A 21165-nucleotide genomic window follows, 5' to 3' on the forward strand; every position below is an offset into this window, starting at 1 on the left:
TGAATTTTTAACATATTAGGTCGTATGTTTGATAAATGTTTTTGAAAATGTGTGTATTTAAAAATCATTTATTTGCATTTGGTTTTCATCATTTTACTTGGGCTGGACATTTTAATTAGCAAAAAAAAAAAATTGTGAATATTAAACTGAGAATATTTCTTTACATTATTTTGTCATGAGCTGAAAAACTTGCACTTGTGCACCTGTTTTGACTTCACAAATGCATTCACTGATTGAAGATGTTTCATAACATTGATCTTTTTCTTGAAATTACACATCTATATATATTTTTAACAATAAATGGTATCGATCTATAACAAAAAACTACAAGTAGTTGTAGGAAGATTGTTGAACTTTTCATTGACAAATATATTATCAACGAGATTGTACCTTCTTCAAAACAACAGGCCATTTTGTTGTGCATATTTTACATAACTTTCTTTTTGTTAAGGTCATTCCTTTGTATTTCAGAATGGAGAGTTTACATTTGAGAACATCCAGTCCATTACTCAGAAAGGGTTCAACATTGATCCACAAAAGGTAGGTGTTCTATTTTAAATCACAAACCTTTAGCACTAAGATAATGTACGTGTATGGAGTAGTTCAGGTGCTTTTTTTTCAAAATCTCTCTTTTTGTAATACAAGATAAAACTACATGCCTGTCAGCTGCAATTTGAAACTCTGTTAAGAATGCTATTCATATGGTAATTATGCAAAAATCTTGTGTTACCTTGACCTACCAGTATTAGCTTGGCACACGGGATTGGCATAGAGAACATCCTTTCAACATGTTGAGCTTGGGAAGCATGTTGCTTGTAAACTGCTGCGGGTTCAATGAACAAGATATACTAGTAGCCTACACAATTTTAAGATGCATAACTCCCATATTTTAAAGGTTGACCTCATAGTGTTACCATGACCTTTCAGTAATGGACAGGATTCTCACAGGTGTAACATGGTGTCCACATGATGTACGTTTGTGTTACACTAATTTAAAGTTGCATCATGAAGTATGAAGGTACTGTCAGACAGACGCACTGATCAATAGATCAATGAACATGCACTCTATGGCAATGGTAACTGCAATACATCCTTACTGCAATCTGTTTAGGCTACAAGCAGGTTTGGCAAGGAATGGAGGAGACAAACTCTTGTTTCTCTTTCTGTGTACCTTATGTATGGCGTTTCTTGCAGGGCATGGTGGAAGCCGGAGTCCTGAAGCCTGTCACCATCACTTGGACCCCTCCACAAGGGTTCATTGTAAGTGTATATACAGCTTATGTTGTGGATTAAGTTTATAACAGAAAAGACGCTGTTTAGTCATTTGCTGCAAAGTATCAAAATCTAATAAAACCATGGAAAATATTTCAATGAATTTGAAAATGGCATTAGTTAAACTGGAAGTTGGTGGTGTTAATTTTGCTGAAAAAATGTTTGTGTATAATATTATCAATTTCAAGGCATTAAAAGTAATTTGGTCAGTACCGTCATTAAAACGATTACCGTTAAGTATTTATTGGATTTAAAATGGAAAGTAGAAAGTTTTCAATTAAATATCTCAACATTTATTGTACCTCCATAAAATTATCTTTGCATTTTGCAGCAAAATGAGGTGTGTGAGACCAGTGTGGTTGTGACACTTAAGGGGGATGTGGCGGAGCAGTTTAGAATTCTGCTGAGAGCAATGGTTGTCTCCAAGTAACACCTGACAGCATCGCGTTTAACTGGGCAATGGAATCTGATACCAACAGAATGTTACCTATGAACTTAATGCGTGGATGATATACTATGTGGATTGTGTATAAATATTCTAGCAAATAATACATTACATATCTACATGTACTTATGATTTTAATGAAATTAATTTATTGTTTACAATGTGCAGAAGGTTTACAAATGTTCCCTTTAATATAAATATATATAATCAATTCAATGAGATATTTTCTCTTTAAAATACCATACAACATATATGATTGTAAGGAATAAATAAAAACCATGTGTGATTAATTATAATTTGTTCTCATATGTATGAGAAAAACAATCATTTTATGTTATTAAAAGATGAAATGTCCCATTGAAATGTTTCTTTTTCAACAAAATATCATAAACATGTAATGTCAATTGGTAACATCTGTTTGATACTTCAATGATGTTTAGAAAATATAACATCAAAATAAATAATTACTTGTATCTTACTAAGAATATGAAAATAGGTTTTCCGTGTGTGAAAAAATTAAACATCATATAAGTGAAAGATTGTTGTGGAAGTCTTGATCTTAGAAACACTGTCTGTACAAGTGAATATGATTATCAGTTTTGCATTTGTGTACTTAAGTGGTCTGTGATATGACATTTTTGCTATGTTAATGAATACTAAACATATTGATATTTTTTTTTAATTAAAAGTTGAAAATATTTATGTTGTGATGTTTATCCTAGTGATAATTAGCATAACAGTGTCCCTTGTATAACCTGATAAGACCCTTGCTACCAGTGGGTAGGTGTTACTGTATGTGTCAGTCAGTCCGTCCGTTTATCTCTCCCATATCTGATCTTCTTTCAAGAGAATTTGAATGTTAATGTTAATATTTATGGAACGACATGTTGCACACAGGAACCACATGTTCACTGTCAGGGTAAAACTCTTCAGATCAAAGGTTAAATTACAGCAATTTGTCAAAATGATTTGAACATTCTCTAACTCTCAATTTCATGGATTTCAAAATATTGTGCACAAATGTTAAACTATTGTAGACAATATAGTGGGCATAACAACCAAATAGCTACCTCAGAAGGTCACAGTAATACTTAAAGGTGCAATTGAAGCTCTTTTTTTGTTAAAATATTACTTATCCACTCTATACCTTAACACTGCTATGTTGTGTTTGCAAACAAGAACCATGGAGCTACTTTGCTTTTCTTTTTTTGGAATCAATATTCAGCAACAATTGTTTGTCAAATAATTATTTGGGATATTAATGTGCTTCATTGCTGCAGATGTTTTTTTCCATAGTTTGTGTTCTCTCTTAGTGTTGTAGAAACTGAGCAGAACATATGAACAAAATTATTTTGACTTCTGATTCTAAAAAGAATTACTTATTGTCAATTCAGCCATATATGGACAACTGCCACACTCAAAAATTTCAATAAATGTAGAAAATGTCCATTAAGTCATTCTGGCATACATGATTAGTTTCTTTAAGGAAAGATTTCATATAGTTTTGTATATACTACTTTCTTTATGGAAAGATTTCATACCGTTTTCTATGTACACATTTCTTAAAGAAAAGATTTCATAAAGTTTTATATATACATGTATATATATTATATTTATTTATATATATATGATTGTTTGTGTGCAGGGCATTGTTTTAAAGAAACACCAAACTTAGATTCATCTTTTTAATTTGTGAACTTGTGAACATAATAAATGAATTGATTTTTTAATGACAATTCATGATTTTGAATATTATTTACAAAGACAATTACAGTTACAATGAAGATTCTATAAAAAATTAACAATACAATGTCTACTAAAAAAAGACTTAACAACAATTTTGCAAACATCAAAATTGCATCACATATGCTTCGACTATACTGAAGCAGTCATTTCAGAGGAGGCGTGTTAAAATACTTTCTCTATTTTACATGGATACAGACTAAAGACTTTTATTCTGTAAGATTATCAACATTCTAAGATTGATTTTGGTCTTCAATATTGCATTTATTGTCACAATTTTAATGTGCTACATGAACATGCAAAATCTCAACACTCATTTCATTCATTCATGATTTTTACTGGACAAATAAGCCAAAATTCCATCATACTCCATTTAAACTCTCCACACTTCAACCTTATATTGCATGTTCATGAATTCAGTACCTCTCAATGTCACTTAAGCTTATAGATGTGTGTGTGTGTGAATGTACGTGTCACATCTCTCCACACTGGGTGATGATCACAGGCAGTTTGGGCTTGTTGTTGGGCCCTGTGGGCACGTTCTCTATCTTCCTCAGCACCAGCAGGCCATCAACCACCTTACCTGAAATATGGGGCAAGTTAAAAGGAGCCTCCCTCAGGGAATACCAGGCTTAATGCATAAATTGGCTTCCCTAATTAGCCTGTGCAGGGAAGACACTTTCTGCCTAGACTGGATTTTCATTAAGAAGAAATATCCATCAAACAAAACATTATACAACAGCAGCAAGTGTTATCCCTGATAAGCTTTTGCAGACTTCACTGGCTAACATGGGATGACAAATTTTGCAAATGCTTTACACTATATTCCCCAGAACACGGCTAAAATAATGCACTGGGTATGCACTATACCATTGTAGTCAGTCTTAAGGCCCTCAAATAATACACTGGGTATGCACTATACCATTGTAGTCAGTCTTACGTCCTCAAATAATGCACTGGGTATGCACTATACCATTGTAGTCAGTCTTGGGTCCTCAAATAATGCACTGGGTATGCACTATACCATTGTAGTCAGTTTAAGGTCCTCAAATAATGCATTGGATATGCACTATACAATTGTAGTCAGTCTTAGGTCCCTCAAATAATGCACTGGGTATGCTCTATACTATTGTAGTCAGTCTTAGGTCCTTCAAATAATGCACTGGGTATGCACTATACCATTAAGTAAGTCTTAGGACTTCAAATAATGCACTGGGTATGCACTATGCCATTGTAGTCAGTCTTAGGTCCTCAAATAATGCACAGGGTATGCACTATACCATAGTAATCAGTCTTAGGTCCTTCAAATAATGCACTGGGTATGCCCTATACCATTGAAGTCAGTCTTAGGTCCCTCAAATAATGCACTGGGTATGCACTGTGCCATTCATTGTAGTCAGTCTTAGGTCCTCAAATAATGCACTGGGTATGCACTATACCATTGTAGTCAGTCTTAGGTCCTTCAAATAATGCACTGAGTATGCACTATACCATTGTAGTCAGTCTTAGGTCCCTCAAATAATGCACTGGGTATGCACTATACCATTGTAGTCAGTCTTGGGTCATCAAATAATGCACTGGGTATGCACTATACCATTGTAGTCAGTCTTAGGTCCTTCAAATAATACACTGGGTATGCACTTTACCATTGTAGTCAGTCTTAGGTCCCTCAAATAATGCACTGGGTATGCACTGTGCCATTGTAGTCAGTCTTAGGTCCTCAAATAATGCACTGGGTATGAACTATACCATTGTAGTCCAGTGCTCCAGCTAGGCCTAAATCGAAGGGCGCCCCGTCCTGCCCTCCCGAGCCTCCGCCCTGCCCCTCCTAGGGCCCCCCCTGCCCTTAAAACAAAAAAACTTTTTTTTTTTACATATGATGATTAATAAATCTCTTACAACAATATATTGCTATTAATGTATTCCTCATTGTAGACATTATATTTGAATTGTTTAATAATAATGGGAATAATATATTCTAACAATTATTAATAACATAAATTAACATGCAAGACTAGAGGAAGCATTCCAGAAACGCCTGCGCACTCGAAAGTGCCCTTATGATAAAATACTGCGCGTCCTATGTGCCCTTTTGACAAAAAAGCCACCCCCCCTGCCCTTTTCAAATCCTAGCTGGAGCACTGTAGTCAGTCTTAGGTCCTTCAAATAATGCACTGGGCATGCACTATACCATTGTAGTCAGTCTTAGGTCCTCAAATAATGCACTGGGTATGCACTATAACATTGTAATCAGTTTTAGGTCCTTAAATAATGCACTGGGTATGCACTATACCATTGTAGTCTGTCTTAGGTCCTTCAAATAATGCACTGGGTATGCACTTTACCATTGTAGTCAGTCTTAGGTCCTCAAATAATGCACTGGGTATGCACTATACCATTATAGTCAGTCTTAGGTCCTTCAAATAATGCACTGGGTATGCACTATACCATTATAGTCAGTCTTAGGTCTTTCAAATAATGCACTGTGTATGCACTATACACTGTATCGACAATGTTCTCGCGCCAGCAAAACAGGTAAACATGAGATAACCATCTTTTCAATACACTACATTACTAGTGGTTTAAAACTGTTGAATGGGGTTAAGAGGTATTATCAACAATTGGCCATGCTTATCAGCAAGGGTAATAAGTAATCACTTAACACCACATAATCACACATGCATGAAGAATTTACCATCTGCATGTCAAGAACCTGTTTATAGAATATAGTTATATATTAAGAATATAATTTAATAAATGTTTAAAGCCCTGTTTAAGCATTTATTGATTTTTAGTTTTAAAATATATTTTCTTGTCATTTTCATAATCTTGTAATTAACATAATTTAATAAATGTTTTTGTAATTTACATAATCTTGTAATTTTCAGAATTTAATAAATCCTAAGAATATAATTTAATAAAAGTTAAAAGCCCTGTTTAAGCATTTACTGAATCTTAGTTTTAATACAATCTTTTCTTGTAATTAACATAGTCTTGTAATTTAACATAATTTAATAAATGTTATTGTTATTTTAATAATCTTGTAATTTACATAATTTAATAAATCCTAAGAATATAATTTAATTAATGTTAAAAGCCCTGTTTAAGCATTTACTGAATCTTAGTTTTAATACAATCTTTTCTTGTAATTAACATCATCTTGTAATTTACCTAAATTTAATAAATGTTTTTGTAATTTAAATAATCTTGTAAATTACATAATTTAATAAATGTTAAAAGCCTACATCCTAAGAATATAATTTAATAAATGTTAAAAGCCCTGTTTAAGTATTTATTGAATCTTAGTTAATACTATCTTTTCTTGTAATTTACATAATCTGGTAATTTACATAATTTAATTTTTTTTTCTTGTAATGGACATAATCTTGTAAATTACATGATTTAATAAACGTAAAAAGCCTGCATCTTATAATTTAATAAATGTTAAAAGCCCTGTTTAAGCATTAACTGATTCTAAGTTTTAATACTGGCTTTTCTTGTAATTTACATAATCTTGTAATTTACTTAATTTAATAAATGTTCTTGTAATATACATAAACTTGTAATTTACATAATTTAATAAATATTAAAAGCCTAGTTTAAGCATTTATTGATTCTTATAAGTTTTAATACTATCTTTTCTTGTAATTTATAGCTTATATATGTTCTGAACCTTAACGTCAGTATGCTACATATGTGTTTCTTACGCATAAATTGGGTATTTAGATAAAACAATAATTAATAACATTGAAACATTTTCATCAAATCCTTAAGCTTTGCAATGAGGAGCACAACAATAAAACACCATAACTACAGAGGAATGTATACAAGTCAGTGATAAACTGATATGTACCGCTGGCTGAGAAAATCTCTTGTTTACCTGTTTCGACTCACTGGCGATAGCTTGTCGATACAGTGTATACCATTGTAATCAATCTTAGGTACTTCAAATAATGCACTGGGTATGCACTATACCATTGTAGTCAGTCTTCGTTCCCTCAAATAATGCACTGGGTATGCACTATGCCATTGTAGTCAGTCTTAGGTCCTCAAATAATGCACTGGGTATGCACTATACCATTGTAGTCAGTCTTAGGTCCTTCAAATAATGCACTGGGTATGCACTATACCATTGTAGTCAGTCGTAGGTCCCTCACATAATGCACTGGGTATGCACTATACCATTGAAGTCAGTCTTAGGTCCCTCACATAATGCACTGGGTATGCACTAAACCATTGTAGTCAGTCTTAGGTCCCTCACATAATGCACTGGGTATGCGCTATGCACTTTACCATTGTAGTCAGTCTTAGGACCTTCAAATAATGCACTGGGTATGCACTATACCATTGTAGTCAGTCTTAGGTCCTCAAATAATGCACTGGGTATGCACTATACCATTGAAGTCAGTCTTAGGTCCCTCACATAATGCACTGGGTATGCACTATACCATTGTAGTCAGTCTTAGGTCCCTCACATAATGCACTGGGTATGCGCTATGCACTTTACCATTGTAGTCAGTCTTAGGTCCTCAAATAATGCACTGGGTATGCACTATACCATTGTAGTAAGTCTTAGGTCCTTTTAATTTTCATCAGCATTTTTGTGTATACTTTGAATTTGTGGTCTGAAGTACTACTTATCAACTATACAAACATATGCACAATAAATCAGAAATGATTGTATTATACTTTGTTTTATTGTTGTTGTTTTTAAATCATTTTTCATTTAAAAAAAGTACATTTTACTTCAATATCTTGATAATGAATCCAAAATTAATTTACATGTAACATAAATTTAGTATTTTCTTTTAAACTTTGTTTTGAAATCAATTAGACTATGTATGACAAAGATAATGGAATATTTATAGTACATTTTGTATTTCTTTTTCATTAACCTTATTGATAAATGTAAATAATGGCTGCATAATTATGTCTCTATAAACAAATGACCTGATCTCTAAGAATGGGCTGAATTATCATATGTACATATATATTCAATAAAAACACAAAACAGTAGAATAAACTTATATCCTACCAAAGACCACATGTTTGCCATCCAAGAAGTCGCATTTTGCACAAGTGATGAAAAACTGACAACCATTTGTGTCTTTACCACTGTTGGCCTGCAATTAAATTACAATACCATGAAGTCACAATTATATAAACAATGCAACTGCCATTAAAACACACTCTGTCACATAAACAGTAACTTATGAATTAAAAATGTTCATTAATGCTATAGAAGGATTCAAACTGCACTCAATTACATAAATAGCAAAATTTCAATTTCAATAATCAGTTATGCTTAAGAATATTCAAGGGTTTGAAGTAAAAAGTATATAATACTTGTACAAATTGTAATGTTCGAAATACTTTCCAAAATAAACAAAATAAAAAATATCAAGGAAACTTCTGACCATAAGAACAAAATTAAACATGAACAATATTAAGTCTGGTACATACCATGGATAGAATGCCAGGTCCTGTGTGTTTCAGTTTGAAGTTCTCATCAGAAAAGGATCCTCCATATATACTCGTCAAACCAGTACCGTCACCCTGGAAACAAAGACAGTTTAACAATAGCCATGGGCAATTTAGTGATCCAATAACAAACTACCTTAGGGCATATTTGTATGCACAGTGGGGGCTATATCTGCTGAAGTTTTTAGAGTTCAGGCGTTTAACTAGGTGAAAAAGTGTTGTTGTTTTTTAATAGGATGATGCTGGTCACATGCAGCTTATTACAGGTGAAATAATGTAAGATTTTCGTCCTGAAGTATTCAAACAGAAAGAATAAACCAGATGATCGCTTTTTCAAGGTGACAACAACACTAGGTTAGACTGCAGACTATAAACATCTTTTGTAGAGAGGGAATATGCATTGTTTTAATTAATGTCTATTTTAAGGGCTTAATACCCTTTTTCGCTCAGAAGCAAAGTAAAAATAGCTATCTGTAACATGCATAAAACCAGAACAGTAACTGGCAGGCTGTTCAGGTTTTATGCTTTTGCTGCTCATAGTACTTTAGGGTTGGAAATAAAGACTTTAAAACTTGCATCAATTAACAAAAGTCTTTCACTTAATTTAATTTTTGAAGGGACTTCAAATGTGCACATCTGGGTGGTAAAGGGTTTACTACAACACAGCTTACATTGACAAAGTCTCCACCCTGCACCATGAAGTCCTTGATAACCCGGTGGAAGGAGCAGTTCTTGTAGCCTATAGGCACCCCATCCTTCCTGTACTCCCCTGTACAGAACTGTCTGCAACACACTGGCTAGCATGAGGTGTAGTTACACAGGAATCATTGCTTACACTTAAACTGGGTGTGATTTTCCAAACAAGGAAGGAGAGGAAAATACGCTACCTCCCCTCCCCTCCTCTCACAGGGTGTACAAAAACTCTGACTTTTCAGTGGTTTGCGTCCTTAATAAATGGTCAGTACCCTGACCTTGCAGCTCACATCTAACTGACCAACGAAACTCTCCAGTACCCTGACCTTGCAGCTCACATCTAACTGACCAACGAAACTCTCCAGTACCCTGACCTTGCAGCTCACATCTAACTGACCAACGAAACTCTCCAGTACCCTGACCTTGCAGCTCACATCTAACTGACCAACGAAACTCTCCAGTACCCTGACCTTGCAGCTCACATCTAACTGACCAACGAAACTCTCTGAGCCTACTCTGAAGACTGCATTGATTTCTGGGCCAGTAACAAGTACAGTGTCCTGGACTCATAACCTCATCATTGCTCAACCAAATTTAATACACCACTGAGACTCGCATTTATTTTCAGCAATTAATCTGTACTTAACTGGTTGGCTTTAGATGGGTGTATTTGTTACTCACTGTTGCACCCATATTTTGCTGTTTGCAATTTATGAAACAAAAGGACAAAAGGCTCTGCATCCCCTTCAAGACCAAAAGGGACTGAATTGTTTTGATCAGCTTTTATGATGTTTTCAAAAACTGGTTGACAATTTGGCAAAATTTTAATTGAGAGAATATTCAGTTTTTTCTGAGCAAGCTTTGATTGAACAAAACTTTTCAGGTAAATTGACCAAGTAACCTAAGTTATTATACAATGTTACCCAGTTTCAAACTCAATCGAGGCAAATGTTCTGACCAAGTTTCCTGAAGATTGGACAACAAATTTGAACAATAGAATGTTAAAAAGAGACAAATGTGATCATTAAAGATTACCAGGAGAATGTTGCACTCAGATGAGTCAAAAACTATAGTGACTGCTTTTTATAATAAAAGGTACAAAGAAAAAACACAACAAACTTTCAAATATCCAGCTTTTGACAAACTGGCATGCTACCATTTAGGTTAGCAATCAAATTAAACAGAATGTGAAACTAGCTGAGTACATGAGCAAGGTTGAAGCTCTAATTTAAATTTTGTCTTCAATTGTTAAGGGTATCAAAATGTATCCTTTTGAAAGGACAGAAGAATGGTGCTTAAATATTAACATAACAATACCATGCAAAATAAAGAAAAATGAACAATTTAATGTCATTATGAATTCACCAACCTGAAGTTTTCTGCTGTTTTTGGTACTAGGTCTGCAAATAACTCAAACTTAATTCTGCCAACTTCCTGAAAATAAAGAACACACAAACCACTGCACATGTTTTCATTTGATGTTCATCTTTTTTTTTTAAAGAAAGTTTAAGTAAAACTTAAACATATTTCTTGTACAATTCTGACTTATTGGTGACTCTAGAATTCCCAGTGTTTGATGTGTCTACTGTCACCTTACGTCCAAATAGCTTTCAAAACTTGAAAAGGGCGGAGTTTCATTTTTCAAAGCATAACATGCACACTAAAATGTTTTAGCATAATGAATCGGACAAAATTTCAGTAAGAAAATAAATGGAGGTGAAAAATTACTTAAAGAATGAGAAGCAGAGTAATGGTCCTTGTGCACTGCACTTCACTTGATCAAATCAGAAGTTTGAAGTGTATAGCTTTCACAGTTTTAAAGTCATTTTCTGACAAAAATTAAAAGGTATACAAAATATACAATGGTCGATAACAGATTACATTCATTATTAGAAGCACTTCCCTTCAGTGAGACCCATCTTCCAATGAAATCGATACTTAAATTAGCCGTAAAGTCTCTATAACCCTCAAAATCAACGAAAATTACGTTAAGTATTTCGTAAATAAAGTTAACACCTTAACAATCTGTGTTCCTTATAGCAATAGCCAAAATTTCAACGCTAGATGTGGTATGATTACATAGATTTTTGTAGATACAAAATGCTCGTTTTTATTTATTTGTGGCCACAATTAATTCACGTGAATATATCTATTCACACGAACACGATTTTAGTGTTCACGTGTCGTATGAATAGATATGCAAAACAATAATAACAAGATGTGTTTGTGAAACACAATATCCCCCTATATGATGTTTGACCTTGAAGGATGACCTTGACCTTGTGAAGGATGACCTTGACCTTGACCTTTCACCACTCAAAATGTGCAGCTTCATGAGATACACATGCATGCCAAATATGAAGTTGCTATCTTCAATATAGCAAAAGTTATTGCAAAATGTTAAAGTTGGCGCAGACAGACCAACAGACAGACAGGGCAAAAACAATATGTCCCCCACTACTATAGTGGGGGACATAAAAACGAGCATTTTGTATCTACAAACTTACCATCTATTTTACCAGACCACATCTGGCGTTGAAATTTCTGTAATTGCCATAAGGAACACTGATTTTTAGCTGGTTAAGTTTATTTTACGAACAATTGTATGAAATTTTCGTTGATTTTGAGTAGTAATGTTACTTTAGCAGTTAAATGAATGCTCCTGATGAGCAAGCAGGGCAGATGCTTCTGCTGATGCAAACATTTGAAAGCTGTCAACATAACAACTAATGTGTTTTGTCTAATATTGGGAAACAAGAAATAGATGCCCCAACATCAAATGTCTGGTGCAGTCAAAATAATTCAATGAAGTCAGCTGATTCTAAGCAATTTTTCACATTGTATCAGACTCCACTCTATGTCTTAACAGCAAAAAATAATTTCCTGTAGCAAAGTAAAATCATAAGAATGTATCAATTGTTTGGTCACACACACACATTTTGCATGAGGATGACATGACGTTGTACAGCATAGTTATTGCGCGCTTGTTATGGAGACAAAGAATAAACACAAACTACATGACCGCTTTTTACATGTAGCTACAACGTGTTACATATGCGTACCATAGCGTAACAGCATTTACATACAAATTTAGATTTGTGTAACAATTACAAATTTAATAATGCTCCTTTGAAAATTCCTCAAAACAATTTTAGTTGTGGGTAATGTATGTATTCAATTATAATTTGTTTAATTGCATTAGGTGACAAAATAAATGTTTTTACAATATCAAGCAACAAATGAACAATTTCCACAAGGATTACACATGGTTGCCATCAACAGTCTCCTACAATGTAAGCCAGGATTTTATTGTGGAGGAGCATACTGTAGGGACGAATTAGTGTGGAAGGCATACCTAGCCAACAAACATTCACAAAACAACATAAATAATGAACCTAAAGTGACACAGGATTATTTATGCAATTGACGATAAGTGGCATGGTAATTTTTTAAATGGTTTTTGGCTTAATCAGGAACCATCTTCACGTCCAAATATTTCTGCCACGAGACATGCTTTTACAGCAACACTCATGTAACTGGATCATCACCAGTAGTTGTTATTGTATGCCTTACTGTAATTTATAGCTTTTATGATAATCACTCAAGCGAATATATTTTAGGTTCAAATTTCAATTCGAACCACAGGTGGTTTGCGTGTGGCTATGATATTAATTAGTGAAATCATCATTTTGAATGATAAATAATCATATTATAACGAAATAACTTTTCTGAAAAAAATAATGTTCACTATCAAATATATATATATAACAAGGTATGCAACTCAAAATCACCCGAAAACGGGGTGCATCGCTTTGAACAGCCATATCTTCATCAATTGTGCAGCGATTTTCACGATCTTGGTCTTATTCAACGCAGAAATGAATTGCCTTTCTGGAAATATATGTCTTGCAATATTTTAACAAATGCTGGGTCAACTTTTAAGAAATAACACGATACACAACTGGCATGACCCAGTTGACACTGATCAGGCATAATTTAAGACTGAAATCTTCACGGAGTAAAGGGCATCTTCCCTGCAAAGTTCATGTACCTCGATACCATAATTCAATAAAACGTATGAAAAACATTATTACCGTGCTTGTCGTTACATTATGCATCAAAACTAACTGTCCAGCGCCGTTTGAAACCTTTGTTTACATACATTTCAACTAACAAACATTTTAAACACACGAGTGATTTCATTGGTCCAATGCGAAGGTGTGTCTTTACAACTGGAGATTTCATTCATGAATACTGCCTGATCATTGTCAACTGGGTCAAGCGAATTGTGTATCGTGTTATTTCTTAAAATTTGACCCAGCATGTGTAGAAATATAACAAGATATATACATTTCCAGAAAGGAAATTTATTTCTGCGTTGAATAAGACCGGGTCCTTGAAAATCCCTGCAAAATTGATGAAGTAATGGCTGTTTAAAGCGATGCACCCTGTTTTCAGGTGATTTTGAGTTGCAGAAATTTTTTTTTTAAGAAAAATGTTAATTTTTCGTTATAATATGATTATTTATCATTCAAAATGATGTTTTCACTAATTAATATTATAGCCACACGCTAACCACCTGTGATTCGAACTAACTCAGGTACGAACGTTAACTATCATTTTTTATTTCATTCTATATAAGTTGTTGTGTACCATATAGTATAAATAATATACTGACCACATTTCCAATTGAGATGTCAAAAAATACGATTGGATTGTCAATCTTTTGTTTATCTGCTGTCATGTTGTCATAAAACGTTGAAACATAAACGTTTGATTTTGTTTTAACTTAAGTAAGCACAAGAAGAAAAAAACACACCCGACTGTTTTCACTAAACCTTAAGAATAACTTTTTCTGAAATAAAAACAGTTAGAAAACATTAAATGCTGTAATAAAATTGAAATATTGTCCTTTTTTAACCTTCTATCTTTTCGAATTACACCGGACATCCCAGATTTTAATGAAATCAGTGTTTGAAAACGCTGAATAATACGGTGTGATTTTTATATGTGAACAACAACAACAACAATGGCAGGAGAAGTAGTTGTCGATGCTCTGCCTTACTTTGATCAGGGCTATGATGAAACGGGAGTCAGAGAAGCTGTAAGTGCTTATATTTATAAGTTTAAATAATCCAACTCCCAGCTATTGAACTCCCGGGTCGTTGGGACCGAAGTTGCAACTGTTAACGCAGACATTACTAACTTGTGGAAGCGAGACAAATCACCCCCAAGACAAATCACCCCCAAAAGACAATTCACCCCTAGACAATTCGAATTATGGAGGTTTCGGCGAAACACCAGTTCGGCGAATTGATTATAAATAGTAGGTGTTAAACCGGTTCGGCGAAATGATATATAGTTGATAATAGGTGTGAATACATCGATGTACGGCATTGCTATCACATCCAAATTGTATATTTTAATTAGCCATATTTTTTCACACTTATTATAAAGAACGCTTGGCTCAAGTGAGGCTGTCAAATTTCAACACCTGAAAACATCTCACAGTTTGGTATCTAGTGATGAATGTCATATTATGCTGACTACTATAAATGGTCGACATGGTCTCTTATGTTTGTTCTAGCTATCATGGCGAATGAATACCCTTGTATAAAATGCATGAAAAATGTGACTCGGCGTATGCACGCCGTAAGTTGTGACGGTTGTGGTCGGTGGCAACATCGTAAATGCGACACCTGTATTACATCTGAGCAGTACCGCTTGATGTCAAGTGGACAACTGACTATGGAGTGGTCTTGTGTGGATTTTAATTTGGACAGTGAGGTTCGTCAATTGTCGTCAACAACAGTGTATGACGAAATACCCCCTGATACAAGTATCCCTAATTCTCCAATCCGGGAACTGTCCCAAACACTGTTCGATCTGATGGTGACTCAGACGTAGTATAGAACCAGAAAAGGATAAGATGGAAGAAGCGTCAAATAACATAGATGACCGGTCGTTCGATATATCGAACCGAAATAATGAGCGACCACATGTGTCGCTTGATGAATCACTACCCGATCGACCACTTGATGGTATCATTCCCAATGCGGTACCAACAACGTACAATGTAGTGGAAAGTGGCAGTAAGCGTGGTGGTCGACTACTCGTGAGCAGTGACGGCTACACATACAACGCAAGGAAGACACACAGTGGAAGAACGTACTGGACATGTAGTGTGAGAAAAAAACAAGTATCATGCATCGCTAGTGTAAAACAGTTTGGTGACATGTTAACAGCCAGTCTAAATGGACATACACATCCCGCAGATCCAGGGGCATATAAAAAATCTAAGATCAGAACAACTGATGCCATCCACGACGAAGATTGTTGAAAGCTATGTTCTCATGTATATTGAATTGTCTGTGTTGTATCATTTGCAAATTGATTGCCTTAGTACATGATTGCCTTAGTACATGTGTATGTGTAAATGCATATAAATATTGTGTATTCCAAGTGTTTCATGTGTTGTCATGTCATTGCATATATAATAGTGAATTGTATAAGTAAATAAGGTAATTATAACTATTTTTTATGTATTATCACTTGCAAGTAAATTTGTGAATATGAACATGTTGAACAATCGTTAAAAGGTATTTCAATAAAATATAGCACTGCACCTATGTTTTATTCACACGATTAAATACTCATGCATACTGTTTAATTGCTCCTCGTGCGCTGATTTGAGCAATCAACTTCAATAGTAATTGATCTGCTAATGGGCAACACAATAGTGTTTGCTAACACTTCGCCGACAATTTGAATGTGATAGCAATGCTGTACATCGATCTATTCACACCTATTAAGTAGTTGTAAAGGCGTAATCAACCCTAAATCATTTCGCCGAACCGGTTTAACACCTACTATTTATAATCAATTCGCCGAACTGGTGTTTCGCTGAAACCTCCAGTAACCGACAATTCACCCCTGCTCCCTGGACAATTCACCCTAGATATTTTTTTAATTATGTATAGATTACTATTATTCCATAACATGTTTGTCATTATCATTCTTGATTTTTAGTTGTCTTTCACTTGGAATTAATACAAAATAGAGAGTTCATTGTTTGCAGGGGTTTTTATCTGATTTTGGGGAAAGGGCCTGGCCTTTTTTGAGGGGAAAAAAATCGGGCAAAATGCCAGATTTTGGGGGGAAAAATGACACGAAACGCTGGATTTTGGGGAAAATAAGGAAAGTCTTAAATAATCAATTCAACATATTTTGCTGTTTTTAAAACAAAATCAAGGCAACAGATAAATTAATTATGCAATATGTTATATTTTCTACACTGGATCAGGTTAACTTATGTATTTAAAGTTTAAAAAAAAAAAAAAAAAAAATTTTTTTTTTTTTTTTTTGGGGGGGAAAAAAATGAAGTCTGGGGGAAAATTTACCTGCTGAGGGGAGAAAAAATCTGAGGGGAAAGGGCCGATTTTCGGCCCTTCCCAAAGAAGGAAAAAAAGCCCTGGTTTGAAGCTTTATTAGCTCGGCTGTTTTCAGAGAAAACCCAAGTTTTGTCATAGCCAACTCATCGTCCGCCGTCAGCCTTCCGCCAGCTTTGTGATAAAACATTTACATTGGCTCTAAAATCAAAGTGCTTCCACCTAATTTACAGTCCACGCGTTTTCCCGAATTTCCCTCGCTACTCCGCGGCAGGCATTGAAGAATTTTTCCAGGGCCACTCGCCCTGCAGGGTGAGTAGGCCTAAAAATCCACTCGCCCTTCACTTTATTCTACTCGCCCTGCATTTAAAAAAAATATATATCTATATTTATAGTTATGATCAACCAGAACCTTTTAACCTACGTAACATAGTGACACTAAACTGCAAACAAATTAACTACATTATCTGATGGATTTTATTTGCTTTCCTTACGTTTTCTGCACCTGTTTCCTTTTCTCAATACTTTCCGCTTCTCGTTTCAATGAGCTCTCAGTTTCTTTCTGTTCCCTGTCTCCACCACCTTGCAGATATTTTTAAATAGAACCCTTTTCCATGCTGAGTTTATATATTTTAGATAAACTTTTACTGAAAGACAGAAAGACATTTGTTGATTAACAAATGGTTACAATATGGTAAATTTTGGCTAAAGCTTCTGATCACGAATTATTATGTTTATTAAAAATTATTGTTTCTGTTTATTTTTAAATTAATATAAGAAGTATTATAATTAACCAGTTATGTATGATTTTTTATTGATATTTACATTAAAATGAAATTTTATTCTTCACAGAATGACAAATATATTTAACTGTTGTTTTTTTCACTTTTAATCAATTAGCTAAGGTCACTGACACCTATGAAAAGAGCCCAGCTGATTTCGATAATTATTTTTACTGTGCCCGTGACATCATTTTTCATTGTCAAAACGAAAGCGCAGTTTCTTTGTGTACTAAACCTATTTTTTGTTCGTTCGAAAAATTGTTCGCAATTTCTATCGATGTGGCAGGAGATCTGGAACTGAATTTTTATTTCTCAACTTGATAAACAGCACTCGCCCGGTTGGTCGAGTATTTAACAAACTTTACTCGCCCGACCAACAACTTCACTCACATATGCGAGCAGTTGAGTGAATTCTTCAATGCCTGCGCGGGCAGTATCTCCAAGGGAGATTAAGAAAATCCCACGATACGCGGCGTTTGCATGATTTGGGACTCCGCGGTTAACGATAGGCAAAATTGATAAGCCGACACACCGGCCCTCGGCGTTGGAAACGCGGAGGAAACTCCGTGTTTAATGAGATAACGATCAATTTAACTTTGTTTGACTTCCTGATTTTTAAATAAAATTACATTTATTACAAGTACATATATATACAATTAAAAAAACCAACCAAGATAGATAGATCCCCACATGGTTGTAGAAGAAGTTGTTGTTGTATAGAAAACTCGTTGATTTACGACAAACAAAACTCCTTAAACTGATACTTACCAATTAATATAATCACAGTTTGCAACATTGTTTTTATTTTGATAATTTAATCCAAAGTTTTCATGTTAGCAGGTGTTTTTTTCTATACTGAACATGTAAACAAATGACCGAGGACCCTATTAAAAGTCTCGCAATTTAAATCTGTGTGAATTGACAGTTTGAAGTTATCAAAGGAAAGTCGCTTCCTGTCTGAAGGCATAACTTACTCAAGTAAACACGTTCAACGAATGCATAAGGAATGGTTTTATTTGTCGGAACAAAGTCAATTCTCTGCTCACTAATGCATTCATTTTCTCTGCTCACTAATGCATTTGTTTTCTCTTAGTAGGTAGGTTATTCCATTGATTGCTCAAAGAAGGTGGTAACTATTGAGTTGATAGTTTCATTAAATATTCACAGTTGTATTCTAGTTGCGTCGATATTCAAAACAATGTTTTTACCAGTAATTATGGACCAAATCGGCAGAGTGACATTCACACATGTTAATTCCTTTTGTCAAAACACCGCAGACAGCAGTCTACACAATAGGTCAGTAGACAAGCTTTGCGTGTTTACATAACGTCAAACACTTAATCCAGTTCCGTCCAGATGTCTTCTTTAATCCGTTTACAGTACACTTACTGTTAAAATAATTTCTCTACTAAAATACAGTAACGATAAAGATTCGGCGTGTTCGATTTGAAATTAATTTGTCGGAAATATCAACTTATTTGCGATATGATTGTGTTAAAAAATACCAAAGAAACTTTTAACCGAAATCAACAGAATACAATGTTCGCTGCGCTACAAAGTTTGTATAAAAAAATCAATACACACACGCTTTCCAGGAGTATACCTTGACCTTGTACATTGCAGCATAATTTTCGCGCGCTTTTGTGGGGAAATATACATGATGACTGTATATTGGAAGCATTTGTAAACATCGTGTTAACATTAAAAATCGTTAGTGTGTTTCGGATTTCTAATTATTATTCTCATTTGGAAATTTTACGGAACATTTATTCTTGTGTTATATGGGTTATGAATTAAATATTAATTTGTCAAAACGCTTAACATGTTGTATATTCATTCATATTGTAGACGTACCTGTGAATTAAAAAAAAAAAATTGTATAGGTATTAATTTTCTATACAATTATCTTTATTTTTATATGCCACAGTATTTAAACAATTTTTAATAACAATGTTTTTATTTTTTTGCATGCCCAGTAGAACACTGCTAACGCGGTGTTGCGCGGCGGTCGCTGATGAGAGCGGACATTGTCTGCATTTACCGACTAGGCTAAAGTTATACACGCCGCGGGTATTAGCGAACTCGCGTAAACACTCGCTAGCAGAAAAAACCCTCAGAGGGAGCGCGTTTTTTTGGGGAAAACAATTGGACTGTACTGTACAACTTAGTAACTTCATATGTAGATGCACCTTGATGAGTTCTATACGCCACACCCATTTTCGGGTCACTAGGTCAAAGGTCAAGGTCACTGTGATCTCTAAAAAAAAAAAAAAATTCTGACAAGCTTTCATTTATTCTTAACTGCATCCGCAGCAGAGCATGGCACCCGTTATGCGGTGCGTTTTTTTTCTCAAAAGATGTCTTTGAAGTCATTTAATTCATATAATTATAATTGACCATAATGAGGTTCATGAAAGGGGCCGTCCAACAGATATTGGCATGTATTGAAGCTTTTCATTAAATGCTTTAAATGCTTTATATTGATAAATTTAAACATTTGAACTAAAAATCTCCTGTAAAAAAAAACAAGAATACAATTTAAAAAAAGGAAAAAAAGTGAACCTAAACAGGGCTCGAACCATCCACGCTCATGTTTTGAGCAGATATATTTTATATCTATATAAGCAATCCTCGTAGTTTCCCAAAATATCGTTTCGCGTCGATATGACGCTTTATCTGTTGGACAGCCCCTTTAATTGTATTTATGAAACTTATAATTGATGATGGTAAGGTTTTGAAGTTCTTTTCAATTGATTTTATTGATGCTTGTGTGCTTTTGAAGTCTTTTAATCACTTTAATCACTTCAGGTGAATTGTGATAATCTTAATTTAATTAAATGTGATTTAAAGAGCAAGTTTATCTTTCATCTTTGTAGATGTGTAAATTAGTTTTCGCAGATTTTATTGAGTAATACTGTGGAAGATGTATATAAACTCAATTTGTTTCTTAAAATTATTCAGTTTATAACTTAAAGTGTGCTATTGATGATATTCAGTGAAATTGTGCTAATTGATATTATAGTTTCAAATAATATTTATTAATGTGCTCAAATTCCCATGAAAGTGCTGTCTGGAATTCAGGCTGCAAATTTACATATAAGAAGCCTTTACCAGTTGCAAATCCCAGCCACCCGGAGGGTCAATAGGCTAGGAGTTGAATTTTTTGCAACTAGATCATTGGTGTGCACTTCTTTTTATGCCCCCGGATCGAAAGATCGGGGGTATATTGTTTTTGGCCTGTCTGTCATTGTATGTGTCTGTCTGTCTGTTGGTCTAAAACTTTAACCTTGGTTGACTTTAACTTTTGCAATAACTTTTGTAATATTGAAGATAGCAACTTATTTGACATGCATGTGTATCT

At 34.3% G+C, this 21165-nt stretch overlaps 6 protein-coding genes across 10 annotated transcripts in view; 2 read left to right on the forward strand and 4 right to left on the reverse strand.

Moving 5' to 3' along the window:
• Window positions 1–2415, forward strand: part of LOC127881232 (cilia- and flagella-associated protein 74-like) — a 29515-nt gene extending 27100 nt beyond the window's left edge. The window contains exons 12-14 of the mRNA XM_052428965.1: window positions 472–540; window positions 1195–1260; window positions 1604–2415. Of these exons, the coding sequence (XP_052284925.1) occupies window positions 472–540; window positions 1195–1260; window positions 1604–1702 (234 nt within the window). The 3' untranslated portion in view covers window positions 1703–2415. The remainder of the gene's footprint in view (window positions 1–471; window positions 541–1194; window positions 1261–1603) is intronic.
• LOC127832651 (solute carrier family 35 member E2A-like) overlaps window positions 1–21165 on the reverse strand; it is a 201377-nt gene that overhangs the window by 114515 nt on the left and 65697 nt on the right. The gene's annotated exons all lie outside the window — the stretch shown is intronic.
• Window positions 1–21165, reverse strand: part of LOC127832653 (solute carrier family 35 member E2B-like) — a 211531-nt gene that overhangs the window by 97271 nt on the left and 93095 nt on the right. The window lies entirely within an intron of this gene.
• Window positions 1–21165, reverse strand: part of LOC127832643 (zinc finger CW-type PWWP domain protein 1-like) — a 217689-nt gene that overhangs the window by 18710 nt on the left and 177814 nt on the right. The window lies entirely within an intron of this gene.
• LOC127832662 (peptidyl-prolyl cis-trans isomerase H-like) lies at window positions 3389–14478 on the reverse strand. Its single transcript, XM_052358275.1, has 6 exons — window positions 14313–14478; window positions 11004–11068; window positions 9613–9724; window positions 8924–9016; window positions 8496–8583; window positions 3389–4043 (listed from the first exon to the last, which is right to left on the reverse strand). Exons 1-6 carry the CDS (start codon window positions 14376–14378, stop codon window positions 3934–3936), a joined length of 534 nt encoding a protein of 177 aa, XP_052214235.1. The 5' UTR covers window positions 14379–14478; the 3' UTR covers window positions 3389–3933.
• LOC127832661 (pre-mRNA-splicing factor SPF27-like) overlaps window positions 14581–21165 on the forward strand; it is a 40800-nt gene continuing 34215 nt past the window's right edge. Inside the window, exon 1 of the mRNA XM_052358274.1 lies at window positions 14581–14738. Within this exon, the coding sequence (XP_052214234.1) occupies window positions 14664–14738 (75 nt within the window). The 5' untranslated portion in view covers window positions 14581–14663. The remainder of the gene's footprint in view (window positions 14739–21165) is intronic.

This window comes from Dreissena polymorpha, chromosome 5 (genome assembly GCF_020536995.1).
Source record: "Dreissena polymorpha isolate Duluth1 chromosome 5, UMN_Dpol_1.0, whole genome shotgun sequence".
In the NCBI taxonomy this organism is placed as follows: domain Eukaryota; kingdom Metazoa; phylum Mollusca; class Bivalvia; order Myida; family Dreissenidae; genus Dreissena; species Dreissena polymorpha.